The following is a 21,168-nucleotide window of genomic DNA, read 5'->3' as shown; positions in this document are numbered from 1 at the left end:
TTCAAGACCAGCCTGGCGAACATGGTGAAACTCCGTCTCTACTAAAAATACAAAAATTAGCTGGTGTGGTGGTGTGTGCCTGTAATCCCAGCTACTCAGGAGGCTGAGGCAGAATCACTTGAACCGGGGAGGCGGAGGATGAAGTGAGCTGAGATCACACCACTGCACTCCAGCCTGGGTGACAGAGCGAGACTGTCTCAAACAAAAAAAAAAAAAAAAAAAAAAGAAAGAAAAAAAAGTACACTCCTGAGTTTAGAGCATCTTCACTTTCCCACAGCGAGAGGTATGACCTCAACTCACCATTTTCAAAGACAAAATAAGGCTTTAAAATAACCATTACAGTCCAAAATCCATATATTTACTTTTTATTGAATTTGTTAATGTTACAGAGTTCTTGCACTGCCAAACCATGCCTGAGAATTCAAACAAATGGTACAATGGACAGCCTCATCCACCCATCATACAGTATATTAAAACTTGATTCATGTACATTTTGATATTTTCACAATCTTTTAAAAAGTTTTAACAAGAGTTGTAATTTAAATCTGCTGCAGGTCTTCAGATTTCGGGTACAGTATGCCTTTACATAACACCTCCACTTACTCATCTCTGTTCATTCTTCGGTAACACAACCCCCAACAAAATTTTGTGGGGAAAAAAATGCAGGGAAAATACACAGTTCAACGATGAAGAGCCTATCTTTTAAGGTTTTTCGTTCCCAAATAGTCTTCAGTTTACCAAGAATCCCATTTCTGATTTAATCATTCAACTTCCCCTTGGCTGGCTCAACTACTCACCCAAATAGATTAGAAGGCAGGCATCCTGCCTGGCACCTCAAATGTCAACATTATTGCCCAGATGTGAGTGGCAGATCCCATCAGGAGATACTGTAACCCTCCTTGGAGTCCAATTCCTGCACGGACACTTTCATCAAGACTAAACTCCTATCTGAAAATGCTCCCACATCAAAATAGTTTTACTCACCCACTTGCTTCACTCTTGCCAATATCAAGTCTGCAACTCATGCATTTGGCAAAGGGATTTATTATAGAGAAACCCGGACTCTGCATCAAGTGGTCACATTACCACTTTCAGATATTTCTATTGAACCAAAGATACAAAACTAGGAAACTGCCAGACCATCTTGTTAGGTGGACACTCTTCCGCAATCCTGGGTGGCTTCCTCAAGTCCGTCTAAAGGACCTCAAACTATTAATAGGTATTTGAAGCTGTAATTATTAAAAACAGAAGTGCTACATCACCTGTCTTTCGCCCTGACTCTCCAAATGAACATAAAGACACACCAAAAGGTTGAAAACAGAGCTAGCTGGGACAATCACTGCATCTATACAACAGCCAATACCTTGAAAAACTGGGCACAAGTACATGAGGAATTCTTATCAAAGATCATGCACAATCCATGACACTTAAATGGATTTTAGCTGAGGTTTTGCTCATGTTGCTCTGAATTTGTAAGGACAGATCAGTGAACCCCTTAGCCTGAGTAGAAAGCATTTTCTTCCCACTGCAGTTTACTACACAATTTAGACCTGATTAGAAGAGGCATTAGCAGCACCTGAAGTAGAGCCTCCAGAATCCACTGCCCTTTACATCAAAGGCGATTTGGTTCCACCCTCAGGACTGGCATACTCACGAAGACATTTCACAATCCTAATGCATACTTTAGGTTACTTACTTAACCAAGCAATATGCTCTGTCAAAGAACTTACTTCAAGTCAAAGCAAAAAAGGCCTTAATGCAGAACAAAAACAAAACAAAAAAGCACTATCCAAATAAAAAAAAAATTACCAAAAAAAAAAAAAAAAAAAAGATTATTCTCTCCCTTACCCCTTCCCCTACTTGGTGGACCCCAGTTTGGTTGAATTTATTTTGTGGTTACCTCAGAATACAATTAAAGTTTAAATTACAAATCACAGCCCTACACAGATGATCTGAACACATCAGTTCTTTTCAGCGGCGTGTTCCAGGAAGTATAATATAGCCACAGCCTACTACATAGAGTATTCCTTAAGGGTAGGGCACAGGACAGGTTAATTAAGGTCACTTAAATCTTCATCTTTTACAGCAGATCAGAACCCAGATGGCTGACTTTTTATGCAGGATTTCTGGTAAGAATCCAGTAGAGCTGGTTGCAAGGTTCACATCAACACTTAATAGTTGTAACCTTCTTATCCAGAAGTTGTGATCCACATGAAGTCCACAATGAGTGCAGCAGATCTGAGGTAGTCAACCCTTATGAAGGCTCAGTATCTGAACATAAAAAGATTTTGAAATGACCACTGGCTGCAGGTTTTGGTTTTTTGTATTTGCAGAGTAAATATGAAAGAACACTGTTGAAACTAGTTCACACATTTATATAACAATGAAAATTCCCCTAAATCCAATATGTATAGAGCAGTCGCGACACTTTTAACTTCCATAGTGCAATAGGGCCGGTCAGGAAATTGAGTGGTCTGCATCGGTGTCTGTAGGTCCAGCAGAGATCAGATGATGACTGACTGTTGGTGGTGGTTAGCTGCAGTCTAGTTACCTCAGAAGGGTTAGCAAAGCCCATTCCTTAATTGTATTGTGAGTGGCTGCTTTTCTGATTTTCAAGCACAGCATACTGGTTGTCTAGCTGAAGTTTAAGGGCCTGGTTTTTTGAAACCTCATCCCTACCTCTATTTTTGTGTCTTACTACTTCAAAGCTCTTCTCCATTTCTTTATCCCTAAGGGAAAAGAAATGTAATCAGTAAATATTTTTTCTTCACTAGGGTTTTTGAAAATACTCGTCCTTGAATTTTAAAAAAAAAGCCACCCCTTAGAAGAATCCTGGGGAGGGGTAGGAGTGGGCATATATAAAATCCTTATCAAACCATTTTAAGGCTTCAATTTGAACAGAAAACACAGAACGCTGTACTGAAGCTCTAGGGTCCTATCTTCTACTAAATAGTATTAAATGTGACCCTATTTCAGGACAAACTTGAAGAAAACTGTTAAAAGCTGTGTGATGACATTCCTCCTAACACTTTCACTTTTAGCAAGTAATAGATAATACATCTCTCTCTTTATGCACAAGGGTAACAATTTTCTCATTCAAGTAAATTCTACTCGTTAGTCAATGATTTCTCCTCACATCAATTTTGTGGGAGTGGATCTGATTAGATCAGGTAAAGAAACTTGAGTGTGGTGAATCACTGCCCTCCCAAAGGTCCCTTATACATTTTTTAAGACAGAGCAGAGGAGCAAGTCCACGTGGAGGTTTAAATTCAAGCCAGCTGTGCTCTCAAAGTGGCGAAAAGGCTGGGATTTATTCTAAAAGCCACCCCAAAAAACATTTCCATCTGATGTCATTTACATTTCTTCCCATTTTATTTTAAAAAATTCATGTCCCTAAGTAAGATGTAGTTGTGCCATATGTAGTCATTTAATTCCAGGTAGCATTCATTTTAAGTACCTGCTGAAATAAGATTATTTTAATATTAGATTTATAAATGCCAACATCTTCTGTCTACAGTCACATTAACTGGGAATATAATTACACAGCGTTTTTATATTTCTAGTTTCCATATTATAAGGAGCAAAAGCCACTCAATTATAAAAGAATTTTAACATTAAAACTTGTCATTGCTATAAAACAACATAAACCAGGGCTAAGAGAAACTTTTGCAGACAGAAGACAAAGTCAGTCTCCAATGCTCTTTGCCCTCCCCCTTTCCTCCCTTCTAGGTATATAAAGTTCCGTCCTGACTCTTAGCTGCCTGTCAGCTGAAGCTCAGGCTTCATTAGTTAAGGAATAGTCTCCCTTGGGTGGGTATGCCCTATATCCCACTCCCTGGCCGAGGAACAGAAGTCCTAAACAAAATGCAATTACTTATAGTACTTACTTCCGGCTTTCTACGTGCTTGGCAGTTGACTGCAGGGATGGGAACTGTGTATCGCTGTAGATTTCTGGTGGTCCTTGTGGTGTTTTCCTTGTTGTGGTTAACCTGGCCCCAGGAGGCCTATACACACCACTAGTCATTGCCGGTTCTGGGGTTTCTGTAACTAATATTTTAAAACAATTTTTAGATAAACTATTCAAATGTTCAGCATTTTAATAAGCTATTCTTGCATTCCCAATCATTTAACAATTACAGAAAAAACAATACCAGGGTCTCTGGGTCAGACAACAGAAGGAAAGTTATTTCAGAAAATGTCTAAAGTGAAAACAGGCCAGGTGTGGTGGTTCACACCTGTAATCCCAGCACTCTGGGAGGCTGAGGTGAGTGAATCACCTGGGGTCAGGAGTTCAAGACCAGTTGGGCCAACATGGTGAAACACTGTCTCTACAAAAAATACAAAACTTAGCCGGGCGTGATGGCAGACGCCTGTAATCCCAGCTACTCAGGGGGCTGAGGCAGGAGAATGGCTTGAACCTGGGAGGCAGAGGTTGCAGTGAGCCAATATTGAGCCACTGCACTCCATCGTGGGCAACAGAACAAGACTCTGTCTCTCAAAAAAGAAAAAAGAAAAGTGAAAACATTCTATTTTTCTAGGGTATTATTCTAACTCCTCCTCCCTGTACAACTTTAGTAATCTACGTAAATGGTGAGTTCCACAAGCCAAATTACTGGAAGTAGAAAAGGAATCTGCTGGGACTGGATGACTGGTCTCATCAGGGACTGCCTTTCAGAATAGGACTTAAATAGTCCTCAGTTTCCCTACCAATAAATATGAATTACTTCTTTACCTGATTGGGGGGGACTGATTAAGATGCCATATGTAAAGAATTTATTTAATGAAATGCCAGTGTGGTTATTTTTTAAGATTCTAGCTGGGGCTGGGGCGTGGTGGCTCAAGTCTGTAATCCTAGCACTTTGGCAGCCCGAGGCAGGCAGATCACTTGAGGTCAGGAGTTCAAAACCAGCCTGGCCAACATGTTGAAACCTCATCTCTACTAAAAATACAAAGAATTAGCAGGGCATCATGGTGCATGCCTATAATCCCAGCTACTCAAGAGGCTGAGGCAGGAGACTAGCTTGAACCCAGGAGGTGGAGGTTGCAGTGACCCAAGACTGTGCCACTGCATTCCAGCCTGGGCAAGAGAATGAGACTTTGTCTATTGGAAAAAATAAAAAGAAAGAAAGAAAGAAAAAAAGAAAAAAAGATTCTAACCAGGCATGATGGCTCACGCCTGTAATCCCAGCACTTTTGGAGGTCGAGGCAGGCAGATCACTTGAAGTCAGGAGCCAGACTCTGTCTCAAACAAAACAAAAAGATTCTAAAGATTTAAAAACATAAGACCGGGTGTGGTGGCTCACACCTGTAATCCCAGCACTTTGGGAAACTACGGTGGCAGGATTGCTTGAACCCAGGAGTCGGAGACTAGCCTGGGCAACATAGTGAGATCTCATCTCCACAATAAAATAAACAGGTGGCATGCCCTGGTAGTCTACTTGGAAGGCTGGGGTGGGAGAATCACTTGAGTCCAAGCAGTTGAGGGGCTGCAATGAGCCACGTTGCACCACTGCACTGCAGCCTGGGCCACAGAGTGAAACTGTCTCTAAAAAATACAGTAGTTATCTGTGTGATTTCAGCATAGCAAGATTTGGAGTGATAAGTTATTCTTTATGCCATTCTAAATAAAACAATGAGTATACATTTCTTTAAAGTAGTGCTCTTAAACTTTCATTATCGCCCTAAGGAGACCTTTCAGACATCTGTTTCCCAACTGCCCCCCACTCCATAAAATTTTAATACTGCAGATAAACTATACATCTGTTTATGCACTCTAGCCTTTTCGCAGGCCACAAATGACTGATAAGGTATAAGATTCCTTCACTCTGTAAGAAGCAACTTTTACCCCATTGAGAATGATAACATCAGTCCTGCTGAGAATTCATGCTTCAAAAAACAGGAAAGTTAAAGGGAATGAAAAAGACAAAGCACAAGTGAAGACAAGGGCCCCTTGTCTTTGTCCTTACTCAGCTGTCAAAAATATTTTAAATGATAAAAGCTTTAAGAATTTTCTCTCTCATGAAAACTTTTGGAGTTATACCCAACCCTAGGTAATTACTACTAAAAATCCCAAATGAAGCTTACCTTGGATTCTAGTAAATTGAAGTCTTTTCCTTACCTTTTCCTCCACTAGCAAGTAGTTAATATTTAAAGAGAATATTAGAATAAATGCTCAATTTAAATAAACGAAACTGGAATCGACTAGACTATCTACATATAAATTTTACAGCAACATATAGGACAAAAGTATGTCTTTTAACTTCCAGATTCCTTTTCTTTAGGATTCTGAAGTCTTTAACAAGAGACACACACATCCCACTCAACCAGGAATGGAAAGGAGCCCCTCCTTCTCACCCCACCATAATCATGCACCGAGCTGAAAGTGGACCATATACAAAATCATATATAAATTAGACATCTTTCTGAAACTGAAATAGTAAAATTACCGATTACTGGAGCAGGAGGTGCTTGGACCAGAGCTGTTTTATTCCAGGGACCTGAAGATTTTTCCATACCTCCACCACCACCTCCACCTTCTTCCCAGTTATCACCTGGATCTTGTCTCTTTTCATTATCATCTTCTTCCTTTTCACTGTTGGAAAAGCAAACATGTAAATTCATTAAGGAACCACCAAGAAAATTTTCAGTCCAAATCCTTAGTTTTATCCATGATTATCTGTACAACCCTGTAATCCCAGGACTTTGGGAGGCCAAGGTGGATGGATCACCTGAGGTCAGGAGTTCAAGACCAGGCTGGGCAACGTGGCGAAACCCATCTGTACTAAAAATACAAAAATTAGCCAGGCATGGGCGCGCACCCCTGTAATCCCAGCTACTGGGGAAGCTGAGGCAGGAGAATCCCTTGAACCCAGAAGGCAGAGGCTGCAGTGAGCTGAAATTGTGCCACTGCACTCCCTCCTGGGTGACAGAGCATGACTGTGTCTGGAAAAAAAAAAAAAATACTGATGTGCCTCTGTGACAATATGCCTGATGGTTTGCAGGACCCTACGTAAGAGCAGAACCCCAGTTACCGCCTCAAGCGACTAAGGGAGGGAAGAGAGGATGATACAACCTGAAATGCAGAGAAGAGAGTGAGCTGAAGGATTAAGAGCACGATTACAAAATTTTCATTGCACCGAAGTGTACAAACAGGCATTTATGGTAAGCATATTTTTAGTGACAAATGAAGGGTTTTGAAAGTTGTATAATTTTATTTGCCAATCCTTTAGCACATGTAACAAAATGCTCTCAGAATCAGAATTCACATTCCAGCAGATGAAAACAAATATATGCCGTGTTTACAAAGGATAGAACTAGCCCCTAACATCAGACATGTATTTATCACCTGTTTAAAAATATATATATAAGAGCTCAGTCTTCGGTTTTCCAGATGTTATAAATGGAAAAGATACCCTCAGTGGTAACATACCATCTTAAGACTGCTTGCAGTATTTTCTCAATGCTAATTAATTTATTCTTGAATTGACTTGAGTCATAATCTATTTCTCCTAGGCATCTTTGATTATTTCTCTTTTTGTTGGATTACTTTTTATTATTTTATGTAACTTTACATGTCCTAAATTGCCAAGTGTATATATTTTTGTCTCTTGACAAACGGGATACTGACCACAGGGATATTAAAGCATAATAATGGCTAAATCAAACGTCCTTTCTGCAGCTCTTCACCTTGAAGATACACCTGGCAGAAGATACTCAACTACCAACCTTTTCATAAAATTATTTTTCATGACAATGGTGGCTTTTCCTAGGTCTTCAAGCTTCTCAACTCCTTCATCATTTTACGTTTTCCCCACCTTCCTATAAAAAAAAGGTTGGTTCCCAAAACTCTGTCCCTGGCCTTCCACTTACCACCGGCCTCTCTTGACTGTATAACCTTGGGAACATCACAGCCTCTCTTGGCTTCTGCAAAAGGATATCTAAGGATGCTTTCCTTCCATTTCTATTAAAACAAGACACGAGCTGGCTATACGACCAGCTTGACAGTCTCCTTTAAAGATACTTAGAAAAAAATAAAGTGGCACTTTGGGAGGCTGAGGCAGGCGGGCCACGAGGTCAGGAGATCAAGACCATGGTGAAACTTTGTCGCTACCAAAAAAAAAAAAAAATATATATATATATATACATATATATATATATATATATATATATATATAAAATTAGCTGGGCGTGGTGGCAGACGCCTGTAGTCCCAGCTACTTGGGAGGCTGAGGCAGAATGGCATGAACCCGGGAGGCGGAGCTTGCAGTAAGCTGAGATCGCACCACTGCACTCCCGCCTGGGTGACAGAGTGAGACTCCAACTCAAAAAAAAAAGTGGCAAAATGCCATTAAAAAATAATGGCACTGGCCGGGCACGGTGGTTCACACCTGTAATCCCAGGACTTCGGGAGGCCGAGGTAGGCGGATCACCTGAGGTCAGGAGTTCGAGACCAGCCTGGCCAATATGGCAAAACCCTGTCTCTACTAAAAACACAAAAATTAGCTGGGTGTGGTGGCATATGCCTGTAATCTCAGCTACTTGGGTGGCTGAGGCAGGAGAATTGGTTGAACCCAGGAGGCAGAGGCTATAGTGGGCCGAGATTGCACCACTGCACTCCAGCCTGGGTGACAGAGCGAGACCCCGTGTCAAAAATAAAAAATAAAAAATGGCAGCATTGTATGAATTACCTACCAATCAGAGGTAACTGCAGAATTCAGAGGCTGGAGTGGCAATAAGGAAGAGAGGGAAAAGAAGAATAGATCTATCTCATCTACATTTACAGCAAGATTTTACTTACAACTTTATCTGAGAGGAAAAAGGACAGAGAATATGTCAATTCATCCCTAAGAGATCTGAGAAAGAAAAAAAAATGCAATTTAAAAGAAAGAAAAAATATAGCCAGGCCATCCCTCAGTTTTCCTTTTCATTAACATGTAAGAGAATTCTACACAGCCATTTAAAATGTAAAGCCTATGCTGACTTGGAGGTAGTATTCATGTCATACAAACCAAAAATTCACTACAACAGCAGCTACATACCTAATATAAATACAAAGATATCTACAACAATTTTTAAAAGTTTATATTATAGAGTAGCTCTGGGTGCTAGAATGTATGACTTTATCTTCTTCATGCAGCAAGCAATTAGGAGCAGATTCTAAAGTCAGGCTTCCTGGTTCAAATCCAGGCTCTGCCACTTACCGGCCAGGAAACTTTGAATATGGTACTAATTTCTTTATTCCTCAATTTCCTCTTATGTAAAATGGAGCTGACAAGCCCTTAATAATCAGCACTATTCACTGATTATTCCTAAGCAGAAGAGACTACAGATAATTCTTACATTTTATGCTGCTACACTTTTTCAAAAAATTTCTAAAAACAAACATATTACTTTTATAACCTACACACAAAAAATCGTTTTTTATTTTTAAAATTTTTTCAGAGACGGGGTCTTGCTCTGTCACCTAGGCTGGAGTACAGAGGCCCAATCTTAGCTCACTGTAATCTTAAACTCCTGGGCTCAAGAGATACTCCCACCTCAGCCTCCCAAGTAAGGTAGAACTACAGGTGCAGACCACCATGACTGGCTAATTTTACTTTTTTTACATTTTTTGTAGAGGCAGGGTCTTGCCCAGGCTGGTCGTGTACTCCTGGCCTCAAGTGATCCTCCTAACTCTGCTTCCCAAAGTGTTGGGATTACAGGAGTGAGCCACCACGCCCAGCCTCACAGAAAGCTTTTAAATAAAAACTCCTATTTGGTCTGACGGAATAGTGACAGTATCTCAACTTGAAGTTTTCTTTTTTACTGTCTAGTGTCTAACATCTCCTTGCCCTTAGGGAAAAAATAAAAAAATTTAAAAACCACAAATTTAAAATACACCTACGTTACAAACTATTACCAAAAAATAAGCATAATCTGTTTAATTAGAGGGACTGTACATCAATAATAAAAGGCACAAGGAGAACAACTTAGTATTTTGGATTCTTGGCCAGGTACGGTGGCTCATGCCCATAATCCCAGCACTTTGGAAGGCCAAGGTGGGAGGATCATTTGAGGCCAGGAGTTCAAAACCAGCCTGAGCAACCTGGTGAGACCCTGTCTCTATTTTTTTTTTTTTTTTTGAGATGGAGTTTCACTCCTGTTGCCCAGACTGAAGAGCAATGGCGTGATCTTGGCTCATTGCAACCTCCACCTCCTGGGTTCAAGCGATTCTCCTATCTCAGCCTGCCAAGTAGCTGCTTGCTCCATCATGCCCAGCAAAATTTTGTGTATTTAGTAGAGACAGGGTTTCACCATGTTGGCCAGACTGGTCTCAAACTCCTGACCTCAGGTAATTCATCCGCCTCAGCCTCCCAGAGCGCTGGGATTATAGGCGTGAGCCACTGTGCCCGGCCAAAAAAATTTTTTTTAATAAATATTTTGGGTTTTTCCAAATGTCCATCAATAAAAGACTGGATAAAGAAAATGTAGCACATATACACCATGGAATACTATGCAGCCATAAAAAGGGAGGATGAGCTAATGTCCTTCGCAGGGACATGGATAAAGCTGGAAACCATCGTTCTCAGCAAACTATCACAAAGACAGAAAACCAAACACTGCATGTTCTCATCATAAGTGGGAGTTGAACAATGAGGACACACAGACACAGGGAGGGGAACATCACACACCAGGGTCTGCTGGGGGGTAGGGAGCTGGGGGAGGGATAGTGTTAGGAGAAATACCTAATGTAAATGACGAGTTGATGGGTGCAGCAAACCACCATAGCACATGTATACCTGTGTAACAAACCTGCATGTTGTGCACATGTACCCTAGAACTTAGCGTAATAATAAAAAAAATAAATAAGTATTTTGGGTTAAGATTCTGAAATACTAAACTAAGCATGTGGACATTGTTTAGTCAAGACCCTTCATCAACCGAGCACGGTGGCTCACGCCTGTAATCCCAGCACTTTGGGAGGCAGAGGCGGGCAGATCACCGGAGGTCAGGAGTTCAAGACCAGCCTAACTAACATGGTGAAACCCTGTCTCTACTAAAAATACAAAAATTAGCTAGGCGTGGTGGCATATGCCTGTAATCCCAGCTATTTGGGAGGCTGAGGCAGGAAAATCGCTTGAACTTGGGAGGCGGAGGTTGCAGTGAGCCGAGATCATGCCATTGCACCCCAGCCTGGGTAACAAAAGCAAAAACTCTATCAAAAAAAAAAAAAAAAGAATGACCAAGCCAAAAAAACTCTTCATCCAACAATGAGAACTGAAGCCCAGAGATGCTTAGAGGGCTTGCCTAAATGCCAGTTAGCAGGGTAGAAATGATTTATATATTTTATTGCTTTTTCATATTTACATATTTCAGAAAGCATCAACTCTCCAAATGTCACAGCAGAACAAGAAACAAGTTCCAAACGGTTATTTCCACGGGAGACGGGCTGAAATTCAGTGTTTGATCCTAATATATAGCTTCTCATTAGCTAAATGTTATAAATAAACACTACGATACTGCTGTAAATTCATCACAATTCCACATACACAGTCTTAAATACATGTAAGCCTGTAAGGCACTACTGGTAGGGTGAGGAGAATAATGACGATACAAAAGGAAGATTTACTGAATATCTACTACGGCAGCCAGCATTCCACCCCACTGTACAAAGTTAAACCTCACAGTAACACTAAGGCAGGCAAGAGACCCACTGTATGTATGTATGAGGAAACTTAAGTACCTTCCCCAGGCCTACAGAGTAGCAGAGTCAAAATAGTGTGGGATTCCAGAGGCTATATTATTTCACATTACCTTTTAAATTCATTTTATCCTCTTTATAGCTCTAAGGCATGACGCAGAAATATTCTCTACTTTGAGATTTGAGAAATGCGTTTTCTTTAGTAAGGCTGATAGGATCACACATCCTGCAGCAGTATATTTATAAAGAATAGAACAGCCTTATCGCTCTACCTCGAGACTTGGGAATTTATACATCCTAACTCCCCTTCCCCAACACTAGGGGGAAGCAGCTAAAACAAGAATCAGACTGGACTGAGCTGCTGGAATACCGGGCATCTCACAGGTTTGTCCCTATTACACCTAGCACTGCTGCAACAGTAAACTGGCGAGATAAACATGGCCTGATCAGCTATGCCTGGCCTGGAGGCTTAAAATGTCACTGCACCTCATCCAAAGAAATCTTTCCGACCCATTCATGGATGATGAAATGTCTCTCCTCTGCCCCAGAGCACCTTGCACATCTCTTTGAAATTATCTACTGTCGTCTATTAGAGCATGACTTATTTCTACAACCAGAAAACCTCACAGCGTCTAGCAAAGTAGTCACCTATTTGCTAGAATAATCCACCTTGAATAACATAACCAGCTCTGCCTAACAGGTTTAAGTCTAGATTTCTCACCAAAGTTTCTAGAAAACCACTGGGCTCCAAGAACTCAATTATTTACTGAAACATGACAAACACTCAACACTGTATGCCTTCAAGAATTAAATCTTTCTAACTAACATTCTCCCAAAAATCCATTTTAAAGATGGAAGTAGCTGGGCCTAGCAGCTCATGCCTGTGATTCCTGTACTTTGAGAAGATCACTTGAGGCCAGGAGTTTTGAGATCAGCCCAGGAACACAGTCCCCATCTACAGAAAAAAAGTAAGATTAGTCAGGGGTGGCAACTCACACCTGTAGCCCCAGCTACTTGGGAGGCTGAGGTGGGAGGATCACTTGAGCCCAGGAGTTCAAGACTACAGTGAGCTATGATCATGCCACTGCATTCCAACCGGGGTGACAAAGTGAGACTGTCTCAAAAATATAAAAAAATAAGAGATGAAAGAGGCCTACAACCAACCAAGAATCTAACTCAAGTGACAGGTTCCTTTATAACCACCTCAATGACTTCCTGCTCAAGAATTTGTCTATAATGGCATGATCTTGAATAAGATTAACTTAGACACAAAATTGGACACATTAAGTACCCTAGTATTAAATCTTGAGCTGGTTGGTAAATGTGAAATAGGATCTTAATATATAGTATGTTTGCTGCTAATGAAAATTTTTCCCTTTCAGTACAGGTAAAGGCCTAACATGCTAACTACTATAAGGACCAGTGTCAAGAACTTTAAGATTGTATGTGACATCTGGCTGGGCTCAGAGGCTCACGCCTGTGATTCCAGTACTTTGGAAGGCCGAGGCAGGCGGATCACCTGAGGTCAGGAGTTCGAGACCAGCCTGACCAATAGGAAGAAACTCCGTCTCTACTAAAAATACAAAATTAGCCGGGTGCGGTGACAAATGCCTGTAATCTCAGCTACTCAGGAGGCTGAGGCATTAGAATCGCTTGAACCCAGGGGTTGGAGGTTGTGGTGAGCTTAGATCGTGCCACTGTACTCCAGCCTGGGCAACAAGAGCGAAACTCTGTTTCAAAAAAAAAAAAAGACTGACGGTGACATCTGCAGCTAACTCTCAGTATATTGAGAAAGAGAATAAGATAAAGCACATGTAGCAGAGATTGATGGATGAGCATATGGGAAAGAGAGTTTCTCAGCGTTGCAGGTTAGTGGAATACCTCTACTAGGATGGCCACTTCAGGCCAATAACTAGATGTTAAGAAACCAAAAGACAATATAAAAGCTACTCTACTTCAGGTTGAGCAGAACTTAAAGGCTTGTACTAGCTGATACTTATATCCCTGGCAAGGGTGAAGTATGTAAGTTATTTAAGACACTTTTCACGATCTCAAGAGTAACCAAAATAGATCAAGACCAAAATAACTCTGAAGATGAACATGTAACTTATAGTCAATAACAGAAAAAACACAGGTTCTGTTTAAATAATATCCATAGTTTAATAAAATCAATTTCTAATCGTCAGTGAACTTGAAACCAAAATTTTATCTTCAGTAAAGTGCTACTTTTGCCAAGTTCGACATGGCCAAACACTATTCTTACAGTCACTCACGTTTTCAAGAACCTGCAGTCACTTAGGAAAAAAAAGACAAGAAGAGCCAAATTTTACAACAGAACAGGAGCCACACACACAGGTAGTTCCACAACCCCAAAAGGGAAGAACCTCACATCCGCTCCTCCCCCATTCTTTACAGGTCAAGCCCCAGGAGACAGAAAAGATGAAGATACATGAAGGAAGCCAACAAGTGGTTGGGAATCAAACTTAAGCCTAATCACTTCTACTCAACACCACTATAAAGAAATCTCAAGAGTGGAGAAGCTACCGTTCCTGAAAGTTTCCCATTATCAGTCGGGGGTTTCACTTTGGCTAAGCTCACAAAATGATGTTTTCACAGGACATTAATGCCTAGCTGTGGTAGGTATTCAACAAATTATTAACACTGCTTTTTGAAAAAGTTATCTAAAGCTATAGATACTAACATCCAGAGAGGTCAAAAGACAGTTTTCAGTTAAGGAAAGTACTTCCTCCACTGTGCCTCGCACTCACTGGCATTGCCTATAAAATGCAAGCTTCAAACTGGAGACAGTTTATCAAAATCCTTTTTTATTTAAACTGGGAGCAAAGGATTTTTTAATCTTAAAGCAGATCCATATCTTCACTTGTTTTTTTCCTACTTTATGAACCCTCCAAAATACGGCACTTAGCATCAAAGTTGACTGCCATAGACTGGACTTAACAAAATGTTAATTTCAAATCTTCTAAACTACCCAATTTTTTAAAATTACTGTTTTCTTGAACTTTAAAAAATAACATGTTTACACATATAATTCCATTCCTATTAAGTTTTAGAAAAAATTACGGATAGTGGTTGTGTTGAAGGTGAATGCAGTGAGTAGGTGTTAGGAGGCGAACCTTGTTCTGTATTAGTAATACTCAAGTTTCTTGACCTGCGTACTTACTGCACAGGTTGGTAGCACTGTGTGAACACATGAAACCTCTCTCTCTCTGTAAGTATGATATACTTCAATTACAAAAATACATTCACTTGCTTATTGGAGAGGATGTGAAAAAATCCACATTATTTTTGAAACCAAAACTAAGTACAATCACCGATGTTAACAGTGAAAATTCTGAAGTGACAAAATCCATTTTAGCTGTCTCAAATGAAAAGGCCTCACCAGAACTGGAAGTAGGCAAGCTCTCACAGGATTTTAGAGTCAGTAGCTAATTTGATGAGCACACGGAAGGGCTGCCTTCACGCAGTGAGAAAGAGTAGACAGAACCCAGTTGAGTCCTAATAAGCCTATCTAGAGCACAAGGCTACTATGATGCTGCTTTGGGGCTAAAGGAAAACCTAACTTGTATCCAGTATCTGTCCTAAAAGTTATCTAAACACATTTGTAACCAGACCATACCTTATTTGCATTGCCTGAACCCTGAGGCCGCTGTAATCAACCTCTTTTTGCTCCAATTCTTTCCACTCATCTTCGTCCTGTAAAACAAACGCCATTTGATCAATTAAAGCTATTTGTAGACATATAACTAAGCAAATAACACACTACGAAAAGTGGATCAAGTGGCTGGAACCTAAACTGAGTAGGCACTTATATACCGGTCAAAGCCCTTGCTTCGTTCTGGGGCAAACTAGGCTACATGGAGGACAAACATGCTCGTAGGCTAACACTGTACTTCCGCCGGGTTCCTGCATGAGAGCTGTTACTTTAAGCAACTAAGAAAAGCCGAAGGAAGAAGTCAGTAGGAATTTCACAACTACATTTCTACCCCAACCTTGCCACCGAGACTTTTCTTTTTCTTTCACGGGCTTAGAAACTAAGTCATCACAAAAGAGCTGCTACAAATGCGGCTGCTGAAAGCGAAAATTCAGCTCAAACTACTGGGCTGAGGTCAGCACACGGAATTACTCAGCCTAGACGTCACCCAATAAACGCTGCTCTGTGCTGGGCGCTGCGGCCCCAGACCTAGTGCCCCTGGAGGGTGGCGCCGCCTGGGCCCTGGCTAACGCCGAGCGACGCGGGGTGAGAAGGGCGGCTCCAGGGCGGGTGTCGGAAGGGGTCCCGGCCCAGGCGAGCCCTGCCCGAAGTGGGGAGCCTGCGTCACGTGGCGGCCCTCGCCCGTCCGCCCGGCCCCCGCGGCCCCTCCCGGACGCTTCCCCGGCAGGCGGGGGCGGGCACATGGGACGCCGGCGCGCGGCCCGGGCCCCGAGTGCCGGCCTCCCGGCCCCTCACCTTCGTCACAGCCTTGGTGGCGGCCCCCGGGCCCGCAGTCCCCGCGCTCGCGGTCCCGCCGTCGCCCGGCCGGGTCCCCGTGCCCGCCCCGCCGCCAGCCGCACCCGCGGCTCCACTGCTTCCGCCGGCGCTGCCCGCTGCACCCGCGGCACTCGCCGCCCGGTTGCTCCGCTCCTTCTTCTTCTTCTTGTCCCTCTTGGCAAAGAAGTTGTCCAGGCTCCGCTCCTCCGTCTCGGCCATGGCCTCGGCCTCCTCGACCCGGATGGGTGGGGCCGGCGGCGGGCGCGGCCCGCGGGGCTCCGAGCTCGGGGTCGGGGCCGGCTCTGCGCTCACGCTGCCGGGCGCGGCGACGCCTCAGCCCCGCGGGGTCGCCGAGGCGTGCGCGGCGAGGCGGGCGGCTCCCCCTGCGTGCTGGCGAGCGGTGGTACGGTCCGCCTGGGGGCTCGCGCGCCGCCGCTGTCGCCCGAGGCTGCCGGGGCTGCCGCTGCTGCTGCGACGGCGGAGCAGGATCCCGCTCTCCCCACAACCTGAGGGGAAAAGGCACGCGCGAGCCAAAGGCTCTGGCGAGAGTGCTCGGCTAGCGGCGGCGCGTGCCGGAGGAAGACGCGCGGGCGCAGACCCGGAGAGGAGGGGAAGGGGGTGGGGAGGGGAGGGAGGGGGAGGAGGGAGGGCGGGCCGCTAGAAAAGAGAGGCAGCGCCTGCGCCTGCGTACTTTGCTCTGCCTGCCGCTGTGTGATCGCCAAGGGGCGGGCGGCGGGTGGAGATGGAGGCGGAGCTGGAAAGAGAGCCAATCAGGTGCCAGGACGAAGCGCTTAGGTGACAATCCGTGACCCAGACGGGGCGGAGTCCAGGAATGGGGGCGGGGAGAGGAGGGCATATGCAAAATAAGTGACGTGCCTGACGAGTCCGGTTTCCTGATTGGCGGAGGGTTTAGTCTTGAGGGCGGGCATTTTGAGGGCTGGTTGATGACTTGGCTAAAGAGGTTCAGCAGGAGGGGCAGTGGGTTGCTTTTGGGCGCATGCGCAGGATGCACGTGTGTTTCCTGGCCCGGAACAAACCGTGGCCCCATAGTAGTCGTTTGAACTTTCGCGAAACGGAGAGGCACTGCGTTAAGCCAACTGTGTTAAAGATTGTTCCTCTCCTCTGATCGTTTCTGTACTTCCACCCTCTCTGGTGTGGCAACCATTACTTTTTTTCTTTACAGGTTGATTGTGAAAGTGAGAGGAGCAGTGATCCTGAAGTTTGGGTCCCATTTATTAAAAGATCTTTCATAGGCCGGTTTTTAGGTAGGGATTTTGTCTGAACTCTACCCTCTGGATTATGTTTACCAAGCTCAAGTTCAATAAATTCTATCTTCAAGTCCCTAATCTGTAAAGTGGGTATACTAGCTCTTACAAGATACGGGGGAGGAAGGGAAGAGAATCAGCATTAGCTCCCCACCACATTGCTTAACGTCCTGACTTGAGTCTAGATGATGATGCAGTTTATCCTTAGCTTCTGTCCCTGATAAAAGGAGGAGACTGTCTTATCATAGGGGTGGAGACCAAAATGCCCAGGCGAAAGCCCGGTTTAAATGGGTTTAAAGACCATTTAAATACCCTTGGGGCCTTGAAAATGAAATGAATTCTATATGCAAAAGGTGGTCTAAAGTAAGCTCTTAAACTTTCTACTTCCTCCTTCTAAAAGCAGGAGAGGGAGCTGTCACAACCACTGAGGAAATGACTCAGACAAATGTTGGTAGCCCTATGGGGTAGATAGAACTCAGCCAGTAAATGGAGTGACTTCTTCGCCTTTTCCTTTACAGTTACCCCATTAAAGTTTCTCTTTTCCTACCCCTTGCTTACACTGCTATTAAAGAACTAACTAATGGCTGAGCGCGGTGGCTCACACCGCTAATGCCAGCACTTTGGGAGGCTGAGGCAGGCGGATTACCTGAGGTCAGGAGTTCGAGACCAACCTGACCAAAATAATAAAACCCCATCTCTACTAAAAATACAAAAATTAGCCGGGCGTGGTGGCTAACGCCTGTAATCCCAGCTACTCGGGAGGCTGAGGCAGGAGAATTGCTTGAACCTGGGGGACACGGAAGTTGCAGTGAGCTGAGATCGCGCCATTGCACTCCAGCCTGGGCAACAACAGCGGAACTCCGTCTAAAGAAAAAAAAAAAAAAAGAAAAATAATCTAACTTCTGAACGTCAAATAAATCAAGGACCTAGCCTTGGCCAGCAAGTAGCTTGAGCTTACACATATACTATTCCTCAAACATAAACAGCTGCCAAGGTGACTTCCTTCTATGACAACATGTATCTTCCTGTGATGCAGGTCAGGTTTAGTACTGCCCATCACCGTTACCCTCCCTTACCATGGCTAATCAAATTCATTTCCTTTCTTTTTTTTCTTTCCTTCTTTCTTTCTCCCTTCCTATTTTCTTCCTTCCCCCTCTTTCCTCCTTCCTCCCTCCCTCTCTTTCATTTATTTATTTGTTTACTTACTTATTTTTTGAGACAAAATCTTGCTCTTGTCACCAGGCTGGAGTGCAATGGCACGATCTCGGCTCACTGCAACCTCTGCCTCCCAGGATCAAGCGATTCTCCTGCCTTAGCCTCCCGAGTAGCTGGGATTACAGGTGCCCACCACCACACCCAGCTAAGTTTTGTATTTTTAGTACAGACAGGGTTTCACCATGTTGGCCAGGCTGGTCTCGAACTCCTGACCCTCGTGATCCACCTGCCTCGGCCTCCCAAAGTGTTGGGATTACAGGTGTGAGTCACCACACCCAGCCCCCTCCCTCTCTTTCTTTCCTCTTCTATGAAGCACTTATTTAGCTATATTTAGGGCAAAGAGCTTTATTCAAAAGTGAGTAATTTGTGATTCCTGCCTTCAATTCCCTTATAATCTAGAAGAGAAGATCTAGATATAAATGAGTTTGTTATTTATATATTTCTTAAGTCCTTATCAATTCATCGTCTTGAAAGAATTAATGACTTGAGAAAATACACAGAAGGAACAGTCGTTGAGGGCTGACACTGCAGAATTTCCCACTACATTTTTCAGTGTGATTGATGGCATGCTCCCAGAACTTGATCATGTGTAAGAAATTCAGGTCAAGCCAGTAGAGAGAACAGCGTCTTTGTGGTTGTGTCATTGTTTGTAGTAATTCTCTCCTCTGTGAAGCTAGTCCCTTACTCTTTGAATCACCTGCCCTAAAATTGACAGCATCTGTTCCCACCAGTTGCTCCTTTTAAATCTCCCCTGCCAGCCTCCTCCAGATTGGTTGCCCAGTGCCCTGAATCCTGCTATCATTATCATCATCACCAGGCACCCCCTCATCTTTGAAACATCCTTCTGCCCTCCCTCTCTCTCTCTCTCTTTCTTTCTTTTTCTTTTTAAGAGGCGAGGCTCAAGCAATCATCTGGCTTCAGCCTCTCCAGAGTAGCTGGGACTACAGGCAGGCGCCATCATGCACAGCTAATTTTTTTAAAAAATATTTTTAGAGAAAGGGATCTTGCTATGTTGCCCAGGCTGGTCTGGAACTCCTGGGCTCAATTGATCCTGCTTCCTTGGCCTCCTGAGTAGCTGGGATCACAAGCAGGAGCCACCGTGCCCGGCTCCTCCAGTTCTCTCTTGATGGAGGTGTCTTCCCGTCTGCCGTCCAATGTGTTTGGACCGTCTGCATCCTTAAAGCAAACAGACCTTCACTTGTACTTGCCAGATGGAAAAGTTGAATAGTAATGCGGACTATTCCCAGGTATTTCTGCACATCTTCCAAGGTTCCTAATGCTGTCTGAACATGGCAGTTTCCCTCTGGGTCCTCTGAAGTGGTACAATCTGAAGGACATCATGTATCTCCCTCAACAAGGACCGCTGAGCTCCAATATTCCATGAGCTCAAGAGCTGGCAAAGGGCAGTTGAGCCCAGCCCCATTGTTTCTGGGTTCTTTTCTGCTGAGCTATTTGTTCCAAGTTCCATTCTGCTACCTAGGCTGGAAATTCCACTCATGCTCAGCTCAAAGGAATGCAGCTCATGCTGGCCAAAGTGCTCACCAGGAAATGGGTGGCTAGAATTCTTCTTTTCATTCCTGGCTTCCTCTCTAACATCTGTAAGGCCAACTATGTCACTGCCTGAACTGTTCCTCCTTTCAACTGGGGAGCAACTACTTACAAGTCATCTCTTCTGGGACTCTCTTCTTATTCTCTGCAGGCAGCTTGATTTCCTAAACTTCAGAGGCCCAGAGTCTTCATTTGGTATGATAGTTGATGCCTTCCTGGTATTTGCATGATTGGTTTTTTATTTAACCACTCTCATTCACTTACTTATATAAAACATGTATTTAATGAGCATCTACTATATGCCAGGCCCTATGTTAGGAGTTAAATGAGAGATAAGCCTTACCTTCACAAAGCTTATTGTACGCCAAGCTGGTAACTAGAAGGAGATACACAGGTACACCTACAATAGCACACTGAAAACTCTTGAAGGTAGGAATGGCATTGAGCATATAGCCTATATCACCCAAGCATTTAACTGATGTTTGTAAAACGAAAAATGTCTCCATTAATCTCCAGTTTTCCACATTAACAGAGGACTGCACAAACCATGGACTCTAAAAGTGTTTCCTTGTTGGCTTATGAGCATAGGCTAACTCTGCCACATATAACAAATAATTCAACCTTCTCCCTCAACCTCAAGTTCCTCCTTAGCTCATTTTTTACATTAGGGCCCTAGTTGGAGGATACATGGACAGCAAGAGGAGGCCCCAGACACCAGTGACTATCTGAGGCCCCAGACACCAGAAAGAGGAAAGGGCTGCCATATACCCCCCTCTCCTAGACACAGACACACACACACACATACACCCACCACAATGGCTTGAGAAGGCAGTCAGACTCATTAACCCCACCCCCAATGGGTCTGGTTTGCTGACTGTTGAACCACATAAAATTGCTGCTATTTGACTGTTTTTGACCTGCCAAAAACAATCATTTCAAAAGGTTAAACCTAACATATTAGAAAATAAACC

At 43.5% G+C, this 21,168-nt stretch overlaps 1 protein-coding gene across 9 annotated transcripts; it reads right to left on the bottom strand.

Annotated features, from left to right (window-relative positions):
• Positions 1–349: 349 nt before the first annotated feature.
• Positions 350–16,719, bottom strand: CDV3 (CDV3 homolog). Of its 9 annotated transcripts, XM_077991473.1 has the most exons (6): positions 16,149–16,719; positions 15,318–15,394; positions 7,978–7,980; positions 6,447–6,592; positions 3,888–4,047; positions 350–2,729 (listed from the first exon to the last, which is right to left on the bottom strand). In XM_077991473.1, the coding sequence occupies exons 1-6, from the start codon at positions 16,386–16,388 to the stop codon at positions 2,579–2,581; spliced, it is 777 nt and encodes a 258-aa protein (XP_077847599.1). In that variant the 5' UTR covers positions 16,389–16,719; the 3' UTR covers positions 350–2,578. The 9 variants fall into 9 exon arrangements, with proteins under 9 accessions (XP_077847599.1, XP_077847600.1, XP_014987611.1 ...); XM_077991474.1 differs by lacking the exon at positions 7,978–7,980 and having other exon boundaries at positions 350–3,460; XM_015132125.3 differs by lacking the exon at positions 7,978–7,980 and having other exon boundaries at positions 350–3,457.
• Positions 16,720–21,168: the final 4,449 nt, after the last annotated feature.

This window comes from Macaca mulatta, chromosome 2, assembly GCF_049350105.2.
Source record: "Macaca mulatta isolate MMU2019108-1 chromosome 2, T2T-MMU8v2.0, whole genome shotgun sequence".
Classification (NCBI taxonomy): Eukaryota; Metazoa; Chordata; class Mammalia; order Primates; family Cercopithecidae; genus Macaca; species Macaca mulatta.
The sequence above is the reverse complement of the archived record's forward strand: the minus strand, read 5'-3'. Positions and strand labels throughout refer to the sequence as shown.

What these genes read in the sequence shown, in the direction of transcription:
- CDV3 (XM_077991473.1), bottom strand. Translation starts at nt 16,388, where the DNA reads ATGGCCGAGACGGAGGAGCGGAGCCTGGACAACTTCTTTGCCAAGAGG. An exon ending in CCACCAAGGCTGTGACGAAG is followed by an intron (nt 15,395 to 16,148) that starts GTGAGGGGCCGG and finishes TTTGTTTTACAG; the next exon opens with GACGAAGATGAGTGGAAAGA. An exon ending in AAGCACGTAGAAAGCCGGAA is followed by an intron (nt 2,730 to 3,887) that starts GTAAGTACTATA and finishes CTTTTCCCTTAG; the next exon opens with GGATAAAGAAATGGAGAAGA.